At 32.2% G+C, this 26,847-nt stretch overlaps 3 protein-coding genes across 15 annotated transcripts; all 3 read left to right on the top strand.

Moving 5' to 3' along the window:
* The first annotated feature begins 1,019 nt into the window (after nucleotides 1–1,019).
* LOC111291151 (membrane steroid-binding protein 2-like) lies at nucleotides 1,020–3,652 on the top strand. The gene is made up of 2 exons (XM_022882773.2): nucleotides 1,020–1,372; nucleotides 2,968–3,652. The coding sequence occupies exons 1-2, from the start codon at nucleotides 1,065–1,067 to the stop codon at nucleotides 3,308–3,310; spliced, it is 651 nt and encodes a 216-aa protein (XP_022738508.2). The 5' UTR covers nucleotides 1,020–1,064; the 3' UTR covers nucleotides 3,311–3,652.
* A 6,846-nt stretch (nucleotides 3,653–10,498) lies between these two features.
* On the top strand, nucleotides 10,499–24,987 carry LOC111289389 (uncharacterized). 11 transcript variants are annotated; one of them, XM_089768180.1, is made up of 8 exons: nucleotides 10,814–10,850; nucleotides 10,960–11,145; nucleotides 14,561–15,338; nucleotides 21,233–21,358; nucleotides 21,463–21,558; nucleotides 21,769–21,915; nucleotides 23,122–23,302; nucleotides 23,630–24,987. In XM_089768180.1, the coding sequence occupies exons 6-8, from the start codon at nucleotides 21,808–21,810 to the stop codon at nucleotides 24,859–24,861; spliced, it is 1,521 nt and encodes a 506-aa protein (XP_089624306.1). In that variant the 5' UTR covers nucleotides 10,814–10,850; nucleotides 10,960–11,145; nucleotides 14,561–15,338; nucleotides 21,233–21,358; nucleotides 21,463–21,558; nucleotides 21,769–21,807; the 3' UTR covers nucleotides 24,862–24,987. The 11 variants fall into 11 exon arrangements, with proteins under 11 accessions (XP_089624303.1, XP_022736127.2, XP_089624306.1 ...); XM_089768183.1 differs by having other exon boundaries at nucleotides 21,455–21,558; XM_089768177.1 differs by lacking the exon at nucleotides 14,561–15,338 and having other exon boundaries at nucleotides 10,499–10,850; nucleotides 21,814–21,915.
* LOC111289395 (uncharacterized) lies at nucleotides 23,176–26,732 on the top strand. 3 transcript variants are annotated; one of them, XM_089768186.1, is made up of 4 exons: nucleotides 23,176–23,302; nucleotides 25,510–25,675; nucleotides 25,774–25,981; nucleotides 26,404–26,732. In XM_089768186.1, the coding sequence occupies exons 2-4, from the start codon at nucleotides 25,526–25,528 to the stop codon at nucleotides 26,469–26,471; spliced, it is 426 nt and encodes a 141-aa protein (XP_089624312.1). In that variant the 5' UTR covers nucleotides 23,176–23,302; nucleotides 25,510–25,525; the 3' UTR covers nucleotides 26,472–26,732. The 3 variants fall into 3 exon arrangements, with proteins under 3 accessions (XP_089624312.1, XP_022736135.2, XP_022736134.2); XM_022880400.2 differs by lacking the exon at nucleotides 23,176–23,302 and adding an exon at nucleotides 25,149–25,378; XM_022880399.2 differs by lacking the exon at nucleotides 23,176–23,302 and adding an exon at nucleotides 25,153–25,427.
* The last annotated feature ends 115 nt before the right edge of the window (nucleotides 26,733–26,847 follow it).

The raw sequence follows: 26,847 nt of genomic DNA, 5'->3' as shown, positions 1-26,847 counted from the left end.
ATTAAGATTCAAGTTGGTTTGGTTTAATTTAAAATTTTTATTTTTAGTTTTATTTTAATTTAAAAGTATATTTTAAATAATAAAATATTTATATTTATATATATTTAATATTTTAATATGTTTTTTTTAAAAAATTAAATTATCAAACTTATAATCTTGGAGAGATTTTAATCATACTCTCATTTTTTTCTCCATGCTCCAACTTTTTAAAAAAAATTTTTTTAAAAATAAAATTATTTAATTATTTTAATTTTAAAAATTTTATATATGTATTTTCATAATTTATATAATTTATTGAAATTTCATATATATATATATAAATTAAAAAAATTACATTTAAATTTAAAAAATTAATTGATAAAAATATTTTACAAAAATTTTTAAGTTTTCTTATATATAACTTTTAAAACTTTCAAAAGATTTTTAAATATGTAATTCCAAAATTTTTAAGAATTTTAATATTTGTAAACCTAAAAACTTAAAAGTTGGATGATTAAAAAAATAATTAAATAATTTAGTTAAAAATAATTTTTAAAAAATGCGAAGAGTTAAAAAAAAAAAAGTGTGAATAAAAGGTTCCGCGACCTGCCATCCACCAACCTTAACAACTAAAATGACTTGGTTACCCTCCCTCTTTCTTAGATTCATTAAAGATGAAATAAAAGTAAAAAAAAATAAAAGAATTATTATATGAGAATGGAAATGACCGAAATCTTACCTAAAAGCCAACGGAGAATTGAGTAAATTGTGCATAAAATTAATTAATATACAATCATAAAAATTAAAAATAGAAAAGAAAATAAATTAGCGATAGTAGTGGACGACCCACCGCATTAAGGACTGTTAGGTAATTTAATTAATTAAAAAAGACAATTTTTATATATGACAGATAATTTTATTCTTTTAATCTTATTTTCAGTTATAATAAATTACATTGAGATTTAATTATTTAATGAATTATGCACTTGCGGGAGAAACGGAGGACAAATTTAAGACCAAACGGCGGAAACACTTACTCTGAGTGTTGCTAAACGAAAGAAAGAAAAAAAATATATATCGAAGCGATGGCTTTGCAGCTATGGGAGACTTTGGAGGAGGCAATAACGGCCTATACGGGTCTATCTACGGCCGCTTTCTTTACGGTTCTTGCTCTGTTGTGGGCCATTTACTATGCGGTAACGGGTCTATTTGGGTCGTCTAGTGATCACCATCAACGGTCCAGGGCTTTAGAGGAGCAGATAGAGCCGCTTCCACCCCCGGTTCAGCTGGGCGAGATTTCCGAGGAGGAACTTAAACAATATGATGGGTCGGATTCAAAGAAGCCACTTCTCATGGCTATCAAGGGCCAGATCTATGACGTTTCTCAAAGCAGGTTTTAAGCTGCTACTTTCTCTTTTCTTTTTGAATTAGATTTTTTTTAGACTACTTTTTGGGGTCGGAATATCAGCTTTGTTATAGCAGTTTTTTGGGTATGAAAATTTTGGGGCTTTTATTTATTTTATGAGGTATTGCTTTTGAGGTTTTCCAGACATTTGCTTTTAATTTTTTTTCTTCTATATTACTTCTCACCAGAGCTATTTGCTGATCCAGTGGTTTCTTTAAACTTTTAGTTGATCGATATTAGAATTTTTTTTTTTTTAATAATTGAGCTGCCTATGATTTTGCTACCATATGATAAAACTTATAAATAGCTAGGTTGGTCCACGTAATTACACTGATGGGTTGCGTTTGATTTCTTAATATTGGATGATCAGTGCCAAAATTGTTAGATGATAAACTGTGTATGAGATTTAGCAAAACAAGTTCGTTGTAGGTAAATTTTCTGGTACATGATTGGTTGTGTAATTAGAAGTTCTAGACTTTGACCCTGAATCACATGTTTTGACTGAGTGAGAAAATGAAAATGGAATAATATGGTGCTATTCCCTTTCATCTGGATTTTTAACCTGATTTTATGATCGCGAACATTAACATGTTTTTTTATGCTGACCGATATGAGTCTATTTCAGTTCATAGGAAGTATTATATACTTAATTCAATTAAGCAAACAGATGAGCAGCTAAGTTTGTTTTATGAACTGTGTATCTCAGCAGCTAATAATTGGAACCCTAATTTTCATTTCTTATCAGATCAAACATATGTCTTGGTGAGCATTTCACCTACAATTTTCTTTACTACAATCCCGCAATTAGCCAATCATAATAAAGAATTATGTAGGGTTCCACTATTTAAAAGTGTAGGTTTTACATAATTTTTTTATGGGCCCTACATAATGCTGAATTATAATTGGTTAACTGCACTGCAGTAATTGTAGGTAATACGCTTCCATACATCCTGTGTTTTCCTTGTCTCTTTCTCTCACTGACACAGTAACACATGCACCTCGTGCACACAGTGGAGAAAGAGAGTTTGATGTAATCCTCGAATTTGGTTGAGCTAAACCTGTAGATCTTAACTCTACTTTATTCCTGCACAATGTGCTTTGGTTCACTTTTAATTGAAATAATTTATGTATCTAAGGCTAAAATAGTTTCTGAAGCTTAGATTTTCTCCATTTATTCCTATTTGATGTGGTTCACATTGATTGCATTTAGCTATTTGTTTCTTTGGTCAAATAGTTTATTTAAATTTAATTTATAACGTCAAAAAGATACTCAACTGGTATAGTTTTAGAGTAATTTGCATTGTGAGTGGTAAATTTCGGTACAACTAATAATATTTTATGTTGTGGCTTGAGACTTTTATTGTAATACCATACTGATTCCATTTTGTCACATACAAACTATTCATATGTGTTGGGAACACTTGAATATCACTTTTCAAGTGATCTTTAACACAATTTATGTTGAAATTTCTTTATGACTGTAAAATTTGCAAGATGCATGGTTAATCATATATATGCAAGAATTATGCATGAAATGAATCACAAAGTTCTTAGCTGTTACCTGAATGTAATCTTTCTTGCAGAATGTTTTATGGACCTGGTGGACCTTATGCATTGTTTGCTGGAAAGGATGCTAGCAGAGCTCTTGCAAAGATGTCTTTTGAAGAAAAAGATTTAACTGGGGACATCTCTGGTCTTGGTCCATTTGAATTGGAGGCTTTGCAAGATTGGGAATACAAGTTCATGAGCAAGTATGTTAAGGTTGGAACCATCAAGAAGACGGTTCCAGTAACTGAAGGGGATAGCAGTGGTGAAGTCTCAGGAGCTACAGAAAGTGATGCTAAGCCAGGTGAAGATAGTCCATCGCAAAGTGCAGTTGCTGGAACAGAGGAAAAATCTTCTGGAACTGATGCTAAGGAGGAGTGATATGTTTGGGCTTAGTTGTTACCGTTTCGAATGGATCATCACTGTTTCTACTAGTGCTGCCAGAAGATATAGAGTAATGTTGTTTGAATTAATGTATTCTGTGAATCTTTATTTCATATATAAGCTTGCTCGGTGCAGATACTCTTTTAGTAAACTTGCTTCAATATTTCGTTAATCAAAAGTAAATTGGGATGTTAAAACTTTGGGGATTGAAACTGATACTAGTTAAGTTGAGCTGGTTGATCTTTGTGGCTGGAGAAACTATGATCAACAAAATCCCTAGGAGCTGTAATTGCATTATAGCCATTATAAGCTATTAAAAGAGTTCCTCTCATTTCTCTAGATGCATGATGAGTTTGTTCAACTAGGGATTACAATCTTCCCTTAAGGCGCCAGCTGATACATGAACGATGAGTTTTCTGAGTTCCAAGCTTTTCCATGTAAGTCATGGGGAACAAATTTCTTGCTACTTTTGGCTATTCATTTCATTTGTTGGATAAAGAGTTTAGCTTAAATATAGGAGGCCAAAAGAGTTCAGGCATTAGTGACCAGTGCCTAAAAAGGCATGTGGCAAGTACATAGCTCAAATCGTGGAGACATATATAAGAGATAAGAATTGCAGCATTCGATAAGCCAATAATCTTCAAGACGGTAATATTACAGCTCTTTGCAACTTTGGGCCGAATCTGCTGGAAGGATTGAATGTATTTGGTTTTAGAACATCAAATCCGATCTAACCAGGCCTAGTGGCCTGCCCGGGCATTTGCACTTTTGTGGCCGGAGGTTGTGAGAGATGAGAAAAAAAAAACTTCTTACTGTCCACCAACTCGTTTATTAACTGCTCGAGAGCTGCCAAATACAAATGAATTCTTTTCGCTTAAAGAAACATGCCATTTTTTTTATATAGTACTACTTTTCCCAATTATAAGTTAGTCGAACATTTGGATCTTATCTGCCTTTAACTAACAATGGATTCATTTCCAGTATTAATTTAACATTTGCCGGATCTGAATCTGATTCACTTTGAATTTACTTTTACATTCCTAAGCTGGTAGTTGGCTTTCAACACAATGGGTCGGGGAACAAATCCAACGATATACTCATATTTTATTCTTTAGAACGTATAACATGCTCTGGACTTGGATAGGTTGGGCGCTAGAGCCTGAGTTGACTGTATTCTGATGCTAGGAAAGTGGTTCAGACTGTTCCACGAAGCCCCATCAGGCCTTAGGGCAGCTTCCACTGGGGTAGGTAACTTGGTGGTAACCATTTTCACATTCTAAACCTGTCTCTCATGCCTTTGGATAGTAACAGGGTCATTAAAAACTGGAGAACATCCCATCACCATATTGAAGAAGAGATTAGCTCCTGAGATCTCAGCAAGACTGCTTGCTGATGACAGAGATTCGTAGACCCCACGAGATATGAAGATGATCAATGATGCTCGACATTATAGCATCGTCAGTGGGAGTGCATCTAAATCTGCTGCTTAAAAGCTCCTGTTACTCGTGTCCCCGTAGCCAAGGAACAGCGTAGTTACAATGGATGGTAAAGTGACAGGACAGGTGATTAAGCTATAAATTTCACTTCGAGGCTGGCAGTTGAGATGAACATTGAGCCATTGACATATCCAATCAAATGTACAATTTATTCAATGCCTGGACCCTTAAAGACGACTAACCTCTCGTTGAAGCCAAATGTTATCAAACCTGTCCGTTCATGCCACTTTTGAAATCGATAGGGGACATGTTTAATCATTCTTGCCAAGAACCTTTATTTGCCTTCCAGCATTTTACAACAAATTATCACAGAAACTTATGAAGTCTTGCTGGATTCATTAAGACATGCCGACTTAAACTTATCTGTAGCTGAAGTTCATATCTGATATCAAACTCCACCAAATTCTTGGCTCTTTGTTTAACTTTATCCCATTTGAGGCAAGATTGATTAATCCATTATGAGAGGTAGGCCTGATAATGATTAGAATATGGGCATTCATGTCATTCTAAATACTAGGAGTGATTATTGAAAACCGGTTGCCTGTTAGGCTGTTACCATTATATATAGACTTCAAACCTAGAAATCCAACTCAGAAGGTCCTGTTTTCCTACGATTCCTTTTCCGGTCATTTCAGAACATGAGAACTCTTAGTCCTTTTCTCCCACTTCTGTTTTTCGCAATTATGCTAGCAACGGTCCATCTCTCTAGTTGTCGGCAAGTCACCTGGGCTTCCTACCAGGAAACACAACAAAAGTTGAGAACCATTTCCTTTTCATTTCCAGAGCATTTTTCTGCTAGTTCTGTATCTGGAAACCAGAAGTACAGGGCATTTCATGGTGTTTCGCATCAACTTGTCCCTGGAGGACCAAACCCACTGCACAACTGATCAGAATTCTGTTTATGTTCGCATGCCATCTTTCCAGGAATGTATGTTCTCTTCCCTTTTGAAGGCAGAGAGATACAGTTGGTTCTTGGAAAGAAAGAATAGAAAGTAAGGGATGTCACTTGAAAGTATCTTCCCCACCTTTAGATCTGGAAGCAGATTCTTTCTTTCCTGGAACCAAAACGATCCTTTTCATTTGTTTGTGTATTGAAAAGCATGTTTCATTGTCATGAAATGCAATAAGCATAGGTAAAAAACTATTGAATTTGCCATGATAAGATCGCATTTGTAGTGGTGCTGTTCACTATGTTAAGTGTATAAGACCACTTGTACCTATGCATTGTCATAAGCAGTTTCTTTTGTCTATAGAAACTTTTCAGCTGGAATAATGTATTCGAAGACTTTTACCATCATGTGTTCATGAATTTCATTAATCTTTGGTGTAAATCATGTTAAGCAATATGGTTTTGAATCGCATCGGGCAAGAACAGCAGCGTTGACTGAAAAAAGAAGAATCCAAGCTTCTAATTGTTGCTGATCGATCAGCATTTCTTCATCACAATGTGATGGGAAGTTGAGAACAGATTCCCACCAATTAGCATAGAGCATAAACGAATAAGCAAAGTCAAGTACTTTTTTCCTCGTGATTTGCATTAAAGAAAGAAATTAAGTAGAGTTGCTCGAAGCAAGTTGTAATTAAAAGATACAAGTGTCCTTAACAAAAGAGGTTACACAAAAATAATTGAGAAGTAAATCATCTTTATTTCACATAAGCCCATACTTTGCCGTAGATGTATAATAAAATTATATATTAATTTAAATAATAAATAATGAAAAATAAGAATAATTTACGAATTTATATTTTTAAAAAGTATTTAGATATTTTTCTCAAAAACTGAAAGTATTTGTATATTTACATTAATTGATCTAATGATGATATATCAAATTAATTTATTGAAAAATATTTTATTTGTCATCAAGATCACAAAAATAATTAAAGCTGCTTTACAAACTAATTATGATATTTCAAAAGCAAGTTACATGAAAGTGTAAAGTTGAATAAACTTGTAAGATGTTAGCTTCCATTACCAGCTCAACACAGAACAAAACATGTAACAGTTCAACACAAAAAGAAAGACCTATATATTATCAACTAAACATAAAAAACCACCTATAGTTGATTATCAAATAAATTAAATAAATGAGATTCAAAAGATTAAAATAGATTAATTTTTAAAAGAAAATCTTTCATCTCATTCCTAATTTAATCACTAATATCTTATATGAAAACCTTAATTGCAAAAAAAAAAAAAAAACCATAACTCAATATCTCATTGCATTAATAAATCTAACTAGTATTATTTAAATAAATTGAGCTTTTTTAGTAAAATGTTTACAATATGAAAAACAAAAGAAATCGGAATCCTTTAATAATCTTATCCTATTTGAAAATATCAAATACTATAATCAATTAATATGGTGATATGTTCCTAGATCGTATTGTTATTATGATTTTTATAATTTTTTAAAAAATTATTTATACTTTAATATTTGAATTATAGTCAAAATTTTATATATGCACGGGAGATTATTACATTTAATCAAATACATGATGTGTCTAAAAAAATCAATTAAAACATGGAATGTGTTATAATTTTATTAATAGTATTGGTTTTAAGTGTAAATTGATGGACAAAAATTAAATTCAAATATTTAATTATAACTTTTTAAAATTTTAATTATAATTCGTATATGAAATACATAATTAATCTTTTTTTTAAAAATAAAACCAAGAAAGAAAAAGGAAAAGAGATGTTAAAAAACACAATTAACCCTAAAATCAATAGTTAAAAACCTAAAACAAATTTAAAAAATCACTCAATCTCAATTAACCCAAAAAATTACATGTTAAATGATAAAACAAACCCCCAATGGAATTATTCATGACATCAATTAACTCCCAAATCATTTTTTATACCTCATATTACTTCGTTGCATAGGCATTGATGCATCAATTTAATAAGAATGTGTTAGGGATAAGTTTTATATATGGGGATTGGTTGTAGGAATATTAGAAGATTTAGAATTACTTCAATATAAGCCTAATTTTCTAAGATCAATTTATGACACTTACTTTATGGGATTATAGGAGTTGGGGTTTAAATCTTAAAAATCTCTTGAATATCATTTTTTAAGAATTATTATATTATTTAATTGGATTAAGATTCAAGTTCTGTCTATATGCCTATTCATACAGAATATGTCTCAATCACATTGAGAATAAATCTTTAATTATACTTATGTAAAATTATATTAGGAATATAATTATAACTCAAGTCATATTATAAATTAAATAATATTTACATGTATGCAATAATAGTTTTGGATTGACCTACGTTCCAACATTATAAAAGGAAATCGGGTGATAGGAGGAAAACGGTTATGCGAATTAAAAAAGTCAAAGGCAACAGGAAGGTGCACAAGGAAACAATATGGTTATTATACAATAGAGGCGGAAACTAAGAAATGAGAAAATTCAGTTGTTGATAGGTTTTAATGTAATGAGTTGTCAGTTGAGCTTTATTAGAGATAAATAAGAATTTATAAGCTCAACATGTAAAATACTTGCATCACTCTCCAGATTCTTTGAAGTTTACTAATTATTTTTGAAAAATTTTGAAATTTCAGTGGCATCTACCAGTTTCCTGCTTTCGCTTTGTTTATTCAAGATTCAGGAGTAACCCCAAGCCTAATTCCCAATTCTCAAACTTAGGGCGAGTCAATGTATGGAAAGTATGGTTAACTGAAATTGTTCAGCCGTGTCAACAATCACATGCTATATATATATATTCTTTGTTGGAAATTGTGAAGTTTGAGTTCATGTTTTATACTACTGTTTGGAAGAATGAATTCATCCTTAGCGTGCTACAACAAGCCTCTTTGCCGATAACGACTTCGTCCAGAAGTCAACCTTTGACATTTTGAAGATATACAGAAGATGTGAGTACGTCAAAGGTAGTATTACAGAGAATTCTGAATTTTTAGTCGTTGAGCTGTTAATGTTTTGCTCATCACAGTCAGCTGAATCCTTTATATCTATACTTCTAGGCTACCGACACACACAAACAAGAAAAACAACTTTGTTTCCTCTGCCATTTTATCCTCTTCTTCTTAGCTCTTTACTCGTTCCCCAGCATGAGAACACAGAACTCTCTATTCCTGTTTCTCACTATTTTCATCATCCTAGGATTATTCAAGTTACCAGTTGCCGATATATCAATCAAGCAACTGTAAAGAAATCGATCAAAGATTGAGAGACAAGTATTCTCCCATGTTCTTAACAAGCTTCTCTGCCATCCATAGCCCTAGGAAGCCTGGCAGCAACAAAATCAGCTCAGTGCACGCAGTTTCACATCGACTTGTCCCTACTGGACCAAACCCACTACATAATTGATTTTCTCCGCTAAAAGATAATAGACATGCAGAACAAAACCTTTCTTTAATCAATGTTTGACATAGTAAGATGTACATTAAAGAGGGTCGAACAACGTAAATATAGTGGCTTCATTAAGCTGTAAGGTTATGTGGGAGCTTTTTCCCTTTTGGTAGTACTTATTATACTGAACCATTTTGCTTGCTAGGTTTTCTGTTAATCAGAGTTGTTATGTCTTTGTGAGTTCAAAAGATAAAGCGTCCGAGTTTTTTACAGAACTGCAGCAAGTTTCTCTGGAGCTTTGAACATTTTCTCAGTCTGATTCACTATGGATGTCATGTCATCCAATAATGCTCAGATAAATACAAATTAAATCTTCTCCTTGCGCCTATTTTCTTGATTCCTGTTAGATCCTCTAAATTTAAAGGAGCCTAACACGTTTCCTTGCATTCAACGAATTTGTCACCATGGTTTGATTTTTACGCTTTACGCCAAATGAGTTTTGGGGGTCTTTTCACAGATAGTGCAGTTGACTTAGAGCACACTTAGGAGCGATTGCGAAAAAAGTTGTTGATTGATTACAAGACCCTGAAACATAACGTAACTCAGTGGAAACAAGTTGTATGGCAATAAGGATAATCTCATATCTTGGCAGTTTCCAAATCTTATAAACTTTTACTTTTCTTGACAACGCTCTTTTAATCTTTGAACCTCTTGATTTGGATTCAAGCTTTGTATATTTTAAAAGCAAAATCTACTTTTTACAAGATTCAAAAAGTAACCAAAAATTGGGAAAGGTAAATAAAGTTAAAGATCCACAATCAATGAACCGATTTTTTTTAGTTTAAAAATGTCAATGATATGAATAATGAATTCAAGACAATTCCCAAATAAAACACTACACATATACTTTATTATAATTTTAAATATTATATGATAAAACATATGAAAGTAAAATGATTTAAAATTTTATTAAAAATTATATATGAATTAAAAAAAAATAAATTTTTTTTATTTGATATATTAATAAAAATTATAATACAATAATTTTTTTATATATATTTGATACAAAATAAATATAATATAAATATATAAATTATCATACCTAAATATAATTTTTTTGATAATATTTGATAATTACATTCTCAAATCTTAATAGGAAAGTAGGCCGAGAGATTTGGTAAGATCTCATCACGTTGGTCCACAGTCTTTAATGTTCTGCAAACTGAAAAGTTCATTGGGCAAAAGAAGCCCACCTCCAACGACAAAAGCAGTAATAGAACAGGATACTTACCTGAAGGGTGAAGTACGGGGACACGTCGCTGACTGGGTAGATAAACCGATACGAGTACGAAAGTCCCCAATCTATGCGGCAAATAGAAATAATCCCCTACTTCCATACCCCACGATAAAAATAGATCATCATGCTGTGTCAATCCTTGTATCCCATCCCATCGCTGCCATGGTGGAGACTGGAGGAGACTCCAGTATCAAGTAGTTTTTGCCCGAAAATAAGTTGAACACTTGACGACAAAAGGGAGGACAGTTTGGTCCAAAGAGTTACAACCCCACGGTTAACGAAGCACTATGTCTCTTAGTTTTTACACTTCAGCGGTTCACATTCGACTGTATTTTTTAACTAAAAATCTATTAAAATCTAAACGCAACTTACGGAATATGCTGTTGAGGGGACACGTTTGAACCGTATCTCCAATTGAAACACAGTAAGTTTGGCAACACGTGGTTCTGAGGAAACCCTTTCGTCTGAATTTTACACTTTCCGGTCTTCTCTTTTTTTTTTTTTTTTAATAGGCTTTTGACTCTCCTTCACAGGTATACAAACTTAATAAAGAGAAACACCCATTTTTTTCTCTTCTTCTTTCCCTTGTCGCCGGAAGTTGCTATCGGTAAGCCCAAAGACTTGTAAAAAAAAAAATGGAGGACCAGACAACCGATGACTGGCTACCACCTGGCTGGAAAGTGGAAGTGAGACAGAGAAGGAATGGTAAAAAAGATAAGGTAAGTGTAAATTTATTATTTCATTTAATAAAGAAAACCCAGTTTCTAAGATTCTGTTATTTCAGCTATTTGGTTTTATATCAAAGTTTTAGCTTTAGAAATGTAAGATCCTTGGTTTGTTTTACTTAATTTTACTTTTGGGACTTCAATTTCGAGCTTCTGCTTTTTTGCGTCATTACTAGTGGTATTATTTTTTGTGTTTGTGTGTTCCGAGTCTATAGCATGAGAAAGATAAGATATTTAACTGCAACCGTAAATTTCTTTCGGATTTTACTATTGTAACTGTTGTATTTAGCTCCTTTTATATTTATTGTGTTTTTTCAGTTTCCCCTGCTTTTTCTTTGCGGCTAGGGTAGATAAGGAAGTGATTTCCCCCTCTACTTAGAAAATAGGAACTACTTTATGCATTTGATTTTGTAGCTGTTGGAGGGTCGATGATGCGGTGATAATTGGTTAATGAAGAGTTTTAATGGATTTTAACTTGTTTTTTGTTTGAAGGTAACAAATGCTTCTGGATAACTTATGTAAAGCTATAGGTGGACTGTCAAATTCTTTAATTTCTTAAAAATAAAATTTGTTGGAGATAAGGTTTTGATGGAAAATGAAATCATTAGACCGTAATGTAAGCATAATTTTAAATTCCAAGAATCATATATGAATATTAAAACATCAAATTTAATTATGTTAGGTATTTGTTTGGACAGTCATAGTTGATAGGCGGAAGCAACACCAATTTCTGAAGAGACTAGGTCTTCTTCACTCTTCTCTTACTACTGGCTCTCAATGGGTAGATACCGTTACTTAAAAATGAAGAGGAAACTTTAGCCAATTTATATTAAAACTCTAGAAACCTCCCATCAAAGGTTTACCGGGTTAAAGACCTACATAGTCGTTAAACCATACTGACGTAATAAGATGTGTAAAACCCATATTTAGGTGATCACATTAAATTATTTGAACTCTCATACTTTTCTCGTATTATGATTAAATTTATCAGCCTGTTTTGTTAAACATTAAAATCACCAATTAATAGTAGCCTACTTACTTGAAAAATTCTAACATTCTCTCACTTGGGCAATATTAATTGGGTTGTTTGATTGTAAGAAAATATAATTTAGAAAACAGGACTTTAGGCTGATTAACTTTACTTTGATGTGGGCATAGCTTTAAAAACAAGTTAGTCCTTGAGACAACATTGTAATGATCCTATCTAATAAAACTATCTAATATTGAATCATGGCAGCCATTATGTCCTTTATTAACACAAGACTAATACATGGTTACAAGTACCAGAAACTCTATTGACAATGGATCTTAGTGTGACTGTGTAGCAAGAAAATAACACCTAAATATGATCTCAATGTGTTATTTTCATTGTTAGTTCTCTAGTCGATTTCTCTAAACTTGCTAAGAAACTGTCATGACATCCAGATGTGCTTGTGTGTCTCCTCTATATCCTCTAGGTTACTTGCTGGTATCATTTATGAGACATACTCAAATGACATTAAAGTCGTACTTAAGACAAATACCAAGTCTTAAGATTTTATAATATGACATGTCAATGTAAGATGTGCATAGGCAATAATAAACATATATACAAATAACAACTATGATGTATATATAAAACAATGGGTTCCACTTAACTTGATGGCACCTCATGGACTTATTCATCTCAAACTATGTCTTGTAGGTAATTAGCAATCACATGCAATGCATTTAACAAAGTAAAGAAACCCAAAACAATAATAGTTTCAAAAGTAAATTTACAATGCATCATTGCCATACTAAACCCAATACCTTAACAGGTTCTATTTTCAATACCTGTAGATATCCATATTATGAGCTTAGTAATACCACAAACAGAGAGAAGATATCATTTTATCAAATCACAGTGTCTCTCACTGATCCAGCGAATCACAAACATGCTCCAATCAAAATTTGAATAATAATGAGTAGTTCAATAAATGGAGTCATAATAAAATTATGTATTGTTTGCCCTTATGCCAAATGTGATAACCACTATTGTTCTTGAACTTCCATGATGTAACTTTAAAAAACCACTTACAAATGAACAAATTTTCATTTTCATATGTTCATACAATACAAAATTCTCAATGTCTTAACATGAGATCATTTTCAATAAATTTGGAATTCATTGAGTTGCCAATTTTTATATCTAAAACATGCTTAATCCAATAGCTTATTCACTCTTACTGACCTTAACACATATGATATCTCCAAAACAAGAACTTTAGGGCATTTATGAGTCTTTACTACTTTAAAATATATGTAGAAGAACTCCCACTAATTTTTACTTCCTTTAAAAGAATAGTTTTTGGCATTAATAAATTAATAATAATGATAATAATAATAAAAAATCAAAACCTTTATATTATCATTCGTTGAAATAATTCTCAAAATTAGTTTATATATAATTTAAAATAAGGGAAGTGAAATGGGAGACACTTATAAAATTCTTGTTCTCTCTCAAAAGTAAAGCAACAAAATTTGGGGAAGATTATCAAGAAAGGAATTGAACTAACAAAGCAAATAGTTTTGCTTATTTTTACAAAACTTCATTTCTCAAAACTCTCATACTGTGATAAGTATAAAACAATATTTTCCCCCTCATGTGAGAGTTTCTTAAAAGAAAATATTAAAATTTCTTTAAAACACATTGTCAATAAATGATAACAATATGCCCTTTAAAATTGATAACTGCTAGGTTTGATAATAATAACTAAGATAATCTAACCAATATCTTAATTGAGAGTTAAACAACCAAAATAAATATTTATTAAATGAAATTATATTTCAACAACTCTTAATTTTACTTAAGTCAAATTGAGATATCATAATAGCTCTAAAACTTTCTTGTGTGGAAGCTAACCCTTTTGGCTATCATAAGACACCATGCAACAGATGTATATCCTTAGATGTGATAAATTAAAGTGACTAACAATTTATACATTTACTATGTTGTACAAAATATTTAAGAACTTATCACTCATGGCAGACATTAACATATGATGATATTTTCCTAGCATATTGAAATTGAGTACAAAGGCCAACCAATAATCTAAGTAGATAAGACTTTAATCAAGTTAATATCTTTACTACTGTTATAAAAACAATCAAGGTGCCACATTATAAATTTAATTTTGGACATTCTTTTAAAGAAAATATTATTCTTTGTGTGATCACACTTTAAAACAATGAAAGATGCAAAGTGTAGACGCCCATTTGTGTTAGGGCCTAATTGGATCGATTTCTTTTGTATTTTTGTTATTATAGTAAATATTATAATATAGTATTATGGTATATTGTTATTATATTATATTTTATTTTCGTCTTTTTTTCCTTTTCCTTTTCTTTATTTTCTTATTTCCTTTTTTGTTCCAATCTACGTGAACAGGAAAAGGGAATCAGGATCAAAATCCTTTGGTCAAAGTTTTGATACAATTACTGGAATTTTGGACAAAAAATCACACTGGATAAAATGCAATCCTAGGATTCAAGCCTGGGATTGATTTTTTTCATTTCCTAAAATTAGTCCTAGGGCTGCCTATAAATTGAATAAGCTCTACAGAGGATATACACATAGAGAAAATTCGTAAAGAGAAAGGTCTGGAAAATTTTGGCAGTAGGAATATTCTAAAAGTTTGATTTTGGGGATTTTGGGTTCAATCTAAAGTTTTTAGGTTTGATTTTAGGTTTTTGGGGTTGGAATTAGGATTTTGGATAATTTTGGGAGCAATCGGAGCAAATTTAAGAGAAATCTGAAAAAATTTGAAGAAATCTGGGTTTTTTTTGGAAATTTTTGGGTTTTTTGGGATGAACATGAGTTTTTTGATGAAGTTTTCGGCAACCGGTTGAATTTTTCGACCATATTCCAGCTATCTTTCCAGAAACCGATGGGTTTTTCAGTTTTCGGTTGAATTTTTCGGTGACTTTTTTAGAAACCGATGGAATTCCCAGTTTTCGGTTAAAGTTTTCGACGGATTTCTTGAGGGATTTTAGATAGAAGGAAGAGAATCTTAAAGCTAGAGGTGGAGTGGCTCAGGTAATTCTGAAGAAAACGCTGAAGCTTTAATTTTTATACTACTGCGGAATGACAACGTTTTGGAAGCTCTGACCCGCGGGTGACCTGATGAGGATCCGTGCATTGATCCTGGTACTGACCCGACCCGAAGGCAGGTTTTTCTTTTTTCATTTTCATTTTATTTTGATTTTTTTATTTTATTTTATTTTTTTAGCTCATTTTATTTTTTATTTTTTTTCTGGTTTTATTTTTAAGAAATTTTATTTCGGCCATTTTATTTTTGAAAGTAAATGAATTTTTTTTAAAAAAAAAAGAAAAATGATTCTACAAAAAAAATCTTTTCTAATAAATTTTTCAAAAAAGTATTTATATAAAAAAATCCTTTCAATAAAAATAAAAAAAATTTTTTTCAAATAAAAATCCTTACAAAATAAATTCATGAATTTCACTAAACTATTGGAGAATTTTCATGGTTTAATTTTTAAAATAGAATCCACCAAACTATTAGGAAGTTCCATAAATAATTTTTTTTAAATAAAAAAAATAATTTTTATCCTCTAACCTATTGGAAGATTTATTTTTAAGTCCTACCAAACTATTGGGAGATTTTATTAATTTTTTTTAAATAAAATATGTTAATAAATCCGATGACGGAGCTTTTTTCAAAATGAGACACTAGTTTTTATGAATACTCTTGAGGTGAGAAAATTACCTTAAGATTGCTACCAAACTATTAGGATAATTTTAAGACTAATTTTCAATATTAAATTAATTCGATAAATTACAAATATGATCAAGGCTTGGAGGATTTGAAATCAAATTGATACCATCCTTTGGATGGACGTTGTGGGAGTGTTATAATATTCATCATGCATAACCGACTCTTGAACTTAACATCCGGTTTCGTGGATCAGAATATGTACCAGGTGGTCAATCATACCTAAACAAAAAAGATTGGTGGTGACACCTTTCATCCATGTCTAGTGGTAGGTCCACAAATCTATACGTTATGACACAAAGACTTTAAAAAATATATCCTTTTTAGGCAGATAAATTCTCCAAATCTATGTATATTTTCACTCAATAAAATATTTTACAATTATCTCTAAATTAAAAACATATAATCACTCTTTTTGGGCAGGTAATCATATGTAGAAACTTAGAGACAATTTGATAAAAACATAAGAAATTTTATAATCATTATAGTTTTACTAATTTTTCTTATGTCTTTTTATACATATATCACTCCAAGTGAGATACTAATCTAAATGTACCTATATAGATCACTAAAAGTTAAAACTTAGAATGTCCCTTATCATTTTATGCACTTTAAAAATTTTCAAATCATATTCCATACTACCAAGTAAATTGTCTTAATAATTAGTAATACATTTATATGGCATTTCAATCTTTCAAGCATGACTATAAGAAATTTCAAAATTAAAATTTGACCGGTCAAAAAGAACAACTACTTATACAGATACTTTATATTTATGAGTTTCAACAAATTACACAATCTTCATACCATAAATCTCAACATAACAGTGTATGATGAATGCCAACAATGCATATTTTCTAGATAAACATATACAGATTATAATTATAGTATAAATCAATTTCATGTACATGATAATGTTCATGTGAGAAATATAATATTTTCAATATTACCAAACATGAGTTGTGACACAAACATTAAGGTAAGTTAATCTAGTAAGCCTTAACAACATTATATTTTAGTCAAAACCTTTAACATATTGAAATTCGCAAAACTAATTTTACCAACTTGACTGAAACTTTTACTTGTATCAATTTACTTTCACAACTCATTTTTTATTACGTAGGATCCTTATGATAATATTTACCAAATTTCATGATACCAAAAGACATGCTCCAAATACTTATTAAAAAATAAATTTTTACTTGTTGCTCTTTCAACATATTATAATATCATAATTATAAAATAATTAGTATCTTATGAGAGCATACTTGATTTAATAAGTATTTTGTAAAAACAAAAGATTTTAAAAGCTAGTCTAACAATTTATGTGAAACAAATTCGCTATGCAATTATTTAACACGTGTTATTTCTCATAACATAATTACATAATTTTTAACAACAATACTCTTTCACTGTTTTCGTAGATTATCATAAAATCTAAATGTCTTATATAAATCATTATAGCCAATAATACTATTTCATATGTCTATGAAAAACAAGAGTTTCAAAAATATATATCACATTATGCATTTTATTAGGCTTTAAACTTAATGCTTAAAATTCCAAATCATAATTATGTGATATATAAAATTAAAACATTGTAAGCATACTAAACATAGTTATTACACATAACATATACTTTGAAAACAATCAAATTTAATTTCACCTATGACATTTTGCATAAGTATGATTCTTTATAAAACCACTTTATTAAACGATGATAAACTAAAACAAAGTAATATAACAAATTTACTGATCATGCTTGTGACAATAATTTTAATGGATTCATATGACTAGACAATATTTAAAGGATTCACAAATTGTCTTAAGTAAAAGATTTTTATTATCATAAAATGTAACATTATAACAATTGGACAATAATTAACAAAATGTTTAATACTTAACGATTATGTCCAAGAAAACACCCATGACTTAGTTAAGCTCTAAATCACTTTTTATCACTATTAATTAGAGCTATTTAATTTTTATTACTAAATCAACTGTAATATTCGAGACAAAAGAATGTAACTTTTCACATATGAGCAATAATCCATACAAATTGCACTAGCTCATGATGTGTTATTAATAATTAAATTAAAAAGTCCAAATGCATCATCACAAACTTTCCTTTGGGTAGAGAATGTGATATGCGATTAGGCATTTTTCACATGAAGTCATTACGAAAATATTCTAATTTTCGAAAAGCCTATCCCCTTTTGTGTTAAACCTTCCAAAGCAGTATACCATCAATCGTGATGCTTCATGTCCACTTTAAATTACCAAACACAATAAACCCATTTGGGCAGGCAATTGTATAAGGTAATTTGACAATACTCCCGTTCCTGTAAATGAGAAAATCTTGCAAGTTTCAATAAGTGAGCCACTTTGGTAGCCAACACTCATATTAACTACTTGTATATTTTTACACCGAGAAACTTAGATTGCTCATAACTTTAATTTGATATACTTAACTAAGTGTATGCAATTTGACCACTCTTGCGAAATACTTAACAATTATGTATCTCTTTGAGTCATTAAATACTTAAAAAGCTTATCATTCCTATGTGAGCCACTAATAATTAATGTGTATCTCGATGGATCATTATAAATATGATCTCTCCTTGTGAGATACTTAGAGCGAATGTGTCTCACTAGATCAAAATTAATTTATTGCATTCAAAATCAAAGTGTCTTGAAATTCATGAATAAATCAATATTAAATCCATAATTTATTCTTATGTACCATCCATCACAATATAAATTTCACAAATTAATGATGATAGATAATGTCAACATAGTCATGGAAAAAATAAATCAAGGCAATAATTTTACACTTCAATTATTTCATATAAATAATAATTCAATATTATCTAATGATCAAATGAAAATTATAAAGTAAATTACCAATTGATACTAGCTGTACCTAAACCTCATGGAGTTCAGACCTAATTTGCCTTTCAAAATAATGCATGTTGCATTTTAAATGGATAGCCAAAAATTAATAAAAACAAATTTTACTAATTTTATTCAATTATGCACATAACTTTACGTTGAGAGTATGTAAATTTTAAACAACATATAGGGAGAGTACATATCTCTAATTGATTCACAGCATGCCAAAATATTTTATCATGAAATAATTTCTTAGAAAACATGTGTATAATATATAATAATTATTGAATTATGCATGAATATAAAATAATAAATATCATGCAATAAAAAAATTCCAAAACAATAATAGAAAAATCATATATAAGCTATTGGGGTAAACCACACGTGCCACCAGTCGAGAGTGTGATTTGTCTTGCATCTATTGGGAGGTTGTCTTCAACATCTAATGGAGTCCCAGTTAGATCCTATTTTGACTTGTTCGGGTCTTTTTCTTGTTTTAAGCTCGATTTTGATGCTTTTTCTTGTGTTTTTCATGAAATTGAACTTTTTAAAACTCAATTAAGTCATTGTTTTATCCAACCTATATGAAAACCCACATCAAAAACTACAAAAACAAGATCAATTGACCGAAAGAAACTAGATTGTTAAACCTATATTTAACCCATGTCAAGCTTTCTTCAAATTTCATGGTTTTCTTTGATTTTTTATGCAATTAAATCTTTTAAACTTTAATTAACAAATAAATTTACAAAGCCCATGCATCAATTTGCATCAAAACAACATGAATCAATATAAATTTGAGCCAAATTTTCAGATTAAAAACTTATACATAATCCAATTTGGTTTTATTCAAATTTGGGCTTATAATCCAAAATTTTATGGAATTAAACACTTTGTTTCATCTTTATAGTATGTGGGTAACAATTTTCAAGAACCAATTTGAATTAAAACACATAAAATATCAAGGTTTTAATTAAGTCTTGAATTTGGTTTAAATTTTGAACCTATATCTTTAAAACCTGATTTTTCTCTTTATATGATGAATTAGGAAACATTTCATACATGGTTTTAATCCTCTTGCAGAGGAGAACAAAAGCACCAAATCAATTTTGGAAAAATAATATTAGAAAGTTGGATTGCGGCAATCACAAGATTTCCCCTCAAAACTTAATTTCATGCTAAATTAAAATTTAAAAATCATAAATTTGGGTCCTAATTTCACCTAAGAAGGTTCTGATACCATATGTAAGCATAATTCTAAATCCCAAGAACCATATGTAAATATTAGAACACCAAATTTAATTATATTGCGTACTTGTTTGGTTAATCATAATCGATAAGCAGAAGCAACATCAATTCCTTAAGAGACTAGATCTTCCTTTTAGCTCTTCTCTTATTGATGGCTCGAAATGGGTAGATACCAGTTACTTAGAAGGAAGGAGGGGACTTTAGCCAATTTATATTAAAACCCTAGAAACCTCCCAATCAAAGGTTTATCGGGTTAAAGGCCTATACAACCGCTAAAACATACTGACCTAATAAGATGTGTAAAGTCCATACTTAGGTGATCATATTAAATTATTTGAGCTCTCATGCTTTTCTCGTATTACAACTAAATTTATTAGTCTATTTTGTTAAATATTAAAATCACCAATTAGTAGTAACCCACTTACTGAAAAATTTTAACACGCAAATGTTTCCAACATTCTCATATCATTGGCATAATATCTTGATTGTTTAATCCAATATGAAACTAGAGTCAAATTGAATTGTGAGAATTTTGAGAAGGAAAAAGCTGATTTTCATGATCTTGGAGATATAGAAGTTATCTTTAAAAGGGGTCCATCTGGCACCCTTCTGCAGCATGCTTGATGGTAGATCTCCGTTGAATTCTAGCAATATATTTTTCTTATTTTCTGGGCTGGGCCTTAAACATATTGATTAGGACTGGGTTGCCTTGTGAGAAACATTCTTATTAGAGTTCTGAAATGCACTTAAGTGTCCTTTGTGCCTTTCGTCCTTGTCTTTATCTGCAGCGGATGCAATGCTGCAAATGAAGAGAATGCTTTTCTATCTTCTACCCTACCCTTTCTTCTTGGAAAATAAAAGGAGATCAAATAATATTATGTTAAGTGAGGGGAAAACACTTGTTTTTGTTATGCTTCTGTTTCAGTAATCTTTAATTTTTTGTGGTTTCTTTGGTACGACACATGGATCTGCTAGCATACATTAATATTATTCTCTGTATTCAAATGTCTTGTACCAGCTTCTTCTTTTGGCATAGCAGTTCTTCTGAATTATTTCTCTTCTTGATTTCTGAACGCTAGTTGAGACTTATGTTGGATCCATCAAACACATAAAACGTCTTTACTGGCAACAACTCTGAATGCAAGATGATTCATGCAAAGCTTACATGACATTTGGGCTTATTGCAGTGTTACTATGCTCCCTGTGGTGAACTTAGATTCCTTTCCCGGGCAGAGGTGTCTTGCTATCTTGACAGGCGTGGTTCTAAAACAGAAGAGAAGGAAAAGGTGTCTGGCAAGCAATCTTCAAAAAATGTCTGTTGATGAAATTTTTTCCTTCCCTTTAACTTTATATGCTTGTTAATATTTGCCAAAATTTTTTACTAAATCAGAAAATTTTTATTGTTCAAGCAATCTAGGTTACAGTTGAGAAGGCTGCAGCGGAAGGGTTACCTCCAGGATGGACTAAGGAAGTCAAGATAACAAAGAGGGCACATAGAGTCAGAAAAGATGCGGTACTAAAACTTTTTTCTTATAGTTGTCTGCATACTTTCTAAAGAAAATTTACCAGTAGTTCATAGTAAGCATCCTGGTCCTGTCATGGTCGTGGACATTGATTTGCCTTGGTTTGTGATCTTTCAATTATTCTTGCTTTAAAGTTGATTTGTTGCCTTGCCTATTAGCTGCTGCCCACTTCTACTTTAATTGATATTTAATTTCTGCAGTTTTACACTGATCCTGTGAGTGGATATGTATTTCGTTCCATGAAGGATGCACTTCGTTATGTTGAAACCGGGGAGCTTGGAAGGCTTGCTTTCAAGCCGAAGGACAAGGGCAGCAATGATGATGACTTGGAAGAAGATAATATCTGTGTATGTGAAATCATGTTTGGATTCTCCTAGTTTCTATAGTTGTATTTCTCAGTTAATTCTATAAGAAACTTTGCTTACCTTTTGGTTCTCTACTTTTTTAATTTCCATGGTTACATTTATTAGTCAATTGGATTTGTTGATCAGCAGTACTGTCTTGCCTCTGGTTATTTCTACTATTCTTTAGCCAAAGTCTTAGGATGATGGGCATTGGTATTAAAATGCACACTCTGGCGTTAGAAAAATCAGAATACACATGATTGTTGCTAATCCTGTGAACAGTTAGAAATCTGTGAGACAAGTACTTGCATTTCACTCATAGAGTATGAAGTTGAAGATCAAGTTTATGTTTTATCTTATTGCACATTTTCCTAAAATTGAAATTCTCTTGTTTTGGAACCATTGCCTTTGTCTTTCTCTTGACAAATGGATTATGCCTATGTGTGTGTGCATGCGCGCATGTGTTTGTGTAATTTCTATACATTTTTTATGATTATTTTTTTGTATATCCTGGATGAATATGTTTATATGTATTTAGATTCTAAATTATGTGATTCTGAGAAATTATTGTTTAGCAAGGTTTCTAAACCTTGAAAATACCTGGACTCCAAGTTGCTCTGCTACCATACCAGAAGTGATTCAGCATTACAAGCTTTTCATGATTGAAGTATGTTTTAAATTCTTAGATTGCTTTAAATTCTTAGATTGCTGTGTTTGCATTTTCTTCACCTTCTTGCTGGTCATTTCTGTCTAAAGTAATGGGACTAATACTCCTTAATAAAAGCAAACATTTATCAAGAGACCAGCTTGTGCTGCTTGAATGTTGCCTCTTGCCTCTGTGAAATAATAAGGGTTGTCAGACAAATACGTCAAAAATGTCCAAACGTCTGGTTAATCTTTATTATTAGGGTTATGCAGAAGTCCATTTATCCTGAATGTTGGTACCATTGTACAAGCCTCTTGATGATGATCAGCCTTCAGAATTGACATTTAATATAGATATGTATAAACCCGTAAAATCCAAGACTGCAATAACCAATCACTTCAAAGATTTGTCTTATTTGTTGAATGGTGTCATCCCTCAATTAGTGTTTGAGGCAGCATTAACACCTATTTCTCTACTCAAGAAATTGTTCTCAGTCGTTCTATCTGGATATTGATATGCAAAACTTGACCTGTTCTTGATTATTTTATTCCTTTGTCATTTAGGAGCCTGCCATTGTTTTGCAACAGAAGGTAGCTGTGAATGGAACAACTGATGAAACAGAGGGACAGAGTGCAGAACAGGTTTCAAATTTGAGTGGGATAACAAAGGAAGAAGAGATGCTTACTTCTGCCAGTACAGGAGAACAGACATTCCTCTCTAAACAGGCTCCTGATCAGCATAAAGGTTTAAATTTGCAATCCCCTAAAACTCTGGTTAATGTTATTATTTTTCTTTCCTATTAATGGATCTTTTCTCTTCATTCTTTATTTTGCTTTACGTTTTATTTTATCATGTTTTTGGAAGGGGGATCCAGAGTTCTATGGTATTGTTGGATCCAGACAAATTAATATAGAGTGATTTGTGAACATATAATTGAACAAGATATATTGTTTAATCTTTGGTAATGGACTACTTGATGCTGAAAGTTGGGGTGTTGGGTTCTACTGATATGCTTATTGATCAGATCAGATAGGGTAATGCATCTGATGCAATTTCTATTTCATATATCAGCTGGAGTAGGTGCTGAATTGAGCAGCTTGATCCTGTCAGAAGCTAAGGACTCAGAACAAATAGGAGGAAAAGATTCTGATGAAGGTTTACATGCTTCGGACAATTTAGTTGGAGTCCTCTTAGATAAACAGTCTAGAGAAAATGGGATGACAAGGATTGAAAATGAAAAAACCAAACAGGGAAGGGGCAAGACCAGGCTTAAAAAGGCTCTCAATATTCCTCGACGAGCTTCAAAGCGACTTGCTGGAGTTGCACTTGATCCAACACCAGAAGTAAAAACTACTAGAGGTCGCAGATCTTCAATCACGCAATTAAGTGTAGTACCTGATGCAGCTAAGAATTCTTCCCCTGGTAGCTGTATCCTTGAGGCCTCTAAACAGCCTGATCAACTTGAGTCTGCTCTGGAAACAAGCTGCGGCCTTGACGCATCTAAGAATAAGGAACTGTTATTGGCACCAAATAACATGCTTTCTTATGGGGACATGCTAACAGGAAATGGTCATGTTGAAAATTTAGAAACAAAATCTAAGGTTGATGAAGATAAAGGTGTTTTACCGCTGGGGAAAGCTGCTATTCCAGAACATTCTGGAAAGGTCGAAAGTGATGATAAAACTAGTGAGGTGCCAGGATCCCTTGTTGATATGCCTCTCGCAGATTTATGGACAGATCCATGCATTGCATTTGCCATTCAAACTCTCACTGGAATACCGTGTGATACTCCAAAAATCTCTGAGTCCAACAGTAATAAATGTCCACGAGTTCTGGCTACTCCAGAAGTTCATGATGAGAGAGAAGAAAATGGAAATAGGAGTGTTGAAAGACAAGGATGTGGTATTGATATGCCTGTGTCAGTCCCAGCCATTCGGAAAGAACATGCTGGAATGGTTGAAAAAGGCCACAAGAATGATGAGATGCCTAGGTCATCCCTTGATACGCCTTTGGCAGATATCTGGGCAGATCCTTGCATCGAATTTGCAATTAAAACTCTCACTGGGGTAATTCCAGTTGAGCATGGTCTGGGGACTCAGGATTACTTTCAGCAGCAACCGAGCACTTCGCTGACCCAATCCAATAGTCACTTGACCCTGCGAAATGTTGGTATAGATAACTTCTCCCAAACTGATTTCATATGTCAGCAATACGATGTCACAGAGCAGTCCATATCTAAAGAACATCCTATTATAAATCCTATATTTAATTATACTCATCGTCGCAATGGGGCGAGGCCATGAATGCTGAAGGCTATCGTCTTCTCTGTATAGTTCAGGAAACTTGCTAGAATTTAGAAAAGACTACTAACCTTGTAACTTTTCGCTTTATGTTTCATTGTTTCACTGCAGTCTAATTATTGTTTACCACTTGAGTACACATAATTTTAGAATGAGGTTTGCATCATTGAGCTCACTAGTTAGCGTGGCAGTGCGACACTGGAATTTGAAATCAAATAACACTAACTGTAGTCCTGGTATTGTTTCTAATGTGCCATGCAACCTTTTAGATCTACCATAAAACGAACCAAAATCATTAAAAGGAAAATCAAAGCTGCAATCTTATTCTCACGCTACAATATATATGGTTCATTTTTCACAGTTTACAGGCTTGTAAAATGCACCTGGACCTCGAGGAAAATGACATAAAAGAAAAATTAAACAGCGTCGTTGCAATCGTAAAATCGGTGCAGACAGAACGGTTTCCTTATTTTCTGTCGAAGCATCCACCAACACAAACATAAGACCCGCGACCTTCCAGGTTGCTACTTGCCGTCAATTACCCAAATATCAAATTGAAATCCGTCGAAGTAAATGTTCCCCGTGTTTCTTGTACAGAGAGGAATCCAATCATATTTATTAGTATTAACTCATGGAATTTTGCTTTTGCAGATAAAGTGAAAGAAAAATGCAGATCCAGGTAAAGTGTAGCTGTGGAGCTGAGAAGTGCCCTGAATGGGCAATAATCGAATTGCAAGGCGTGGTTGAAGTGCAGCCTTCCTTCCGAGATTCTCTCCAAAACCTCCAAATCGGACTGCTTTGCCGCCCTTCCTTCCAGGTTCTTTTTCTGCTTCTGCTTTAGATTTTTACAGTAATATTACTAGTTAAAAAGCCACCCACCCCATTAACAGACCTCCATGTTAAATGATTCTGCAGGAGAATTACACTTTCACGGTTGGCTATCATGAATTAACAGGGTCAAAAGTGGCCCTGAAGAAGCCCATGTTGGTTCTCAAGAAAATCAAGCGCATGAACGTGGACCAAAGTGATGAGGCTACTTCTTCATCAAAGGTGGAGCTCGATGTTGTTGGAGTTATTCAGCAGAAGATTTTGTTCAAGACCAGGCCTAAGGCCCTTATTTCTGGTAATCTTTTTTCTTTTATTGGCCGAGATTGATGGTAAGCTATTTGAACATTTTCATTTCAAACTTGTCAAATAATTTCTGGAAATTTAAGCTTTTCACCATTTGAAGTTGTTAAGGTGGAAAACAGAAATCATGAAAAAGAACATATATATAGACAACCTAATTAAGCATGGATGCCTTTTTTTTTTCACATATTGTATTTCCTTTTAACATTGGATGACAGTTTATCTATTTCATCTTAAGGAAAAGGATTTTGATCTTTATGATTAAAAAAATGTTACAAGAAAATTTTTCGTGCTTATATGTGTTCTTTTGCTGGTCTCTAGATACGTGTCCTTTACTCGTGATAACTTGGCTGTCTTACGGAGGGAGAAGTCTAACATCTCCTCCTCCTTCTTCCCATTGTCTGTTGATTTGAACAGGACCACAGCCCGCTGTTAAGGAAAAAGCTAATGCTGCAGGTGCTGCTGCACAAAAGCAATCAGTTTGAAATCCATAGATGGCACTTTGGACAATTAGAGCAGTTTAGAGTTGCAAGAAGTGAATCTGGTAGTTGGGTTATTCAGATGTTTCCAACTTGCTAAAAGTCAGTTAAATCATGTCCTTGGTGTTTCTATGTTCTGAAATGCTGTCTTTTGCCCCCTTGATCTTGTTGGATGTAGTTCTCTTGTTTGGAAAATGATGGTTGAAAGGAAATTGTTTGAATTTTTTGAACAGTTTTATGAGAAAGAAGACAACGCTATTGCCAAAATTGAGCTAATGATTTCCCCATCCCAGCAGAATAATTTGCTCTAATGAGTTGGTTAATGCTTAGCTTAGGCCTCATTCTCAGTATCAATGGTTAGTTCCTTAGTATTGCACCCTGA

Source organism: Durio zibethinus, chromosome 11, assembly GCF_047325235.1.
Source record: "Durio zibethinus cultivar Kanyao isolate XHJ-2024 chromosome 11, ASM4732523v1, whole genome shotgun sequence".
NCBI classification, from domain to species: Eukaryota; Viridiplantae; Streptophyta; class Magnoliopsida; order Malvales; family Malvaceae; genus Durio; species Durio zibethinus.
Note: the sequence above shows the minus strand (reverse complement) of the source record. Positions and strands in the feature narration are given on the sequence as shown.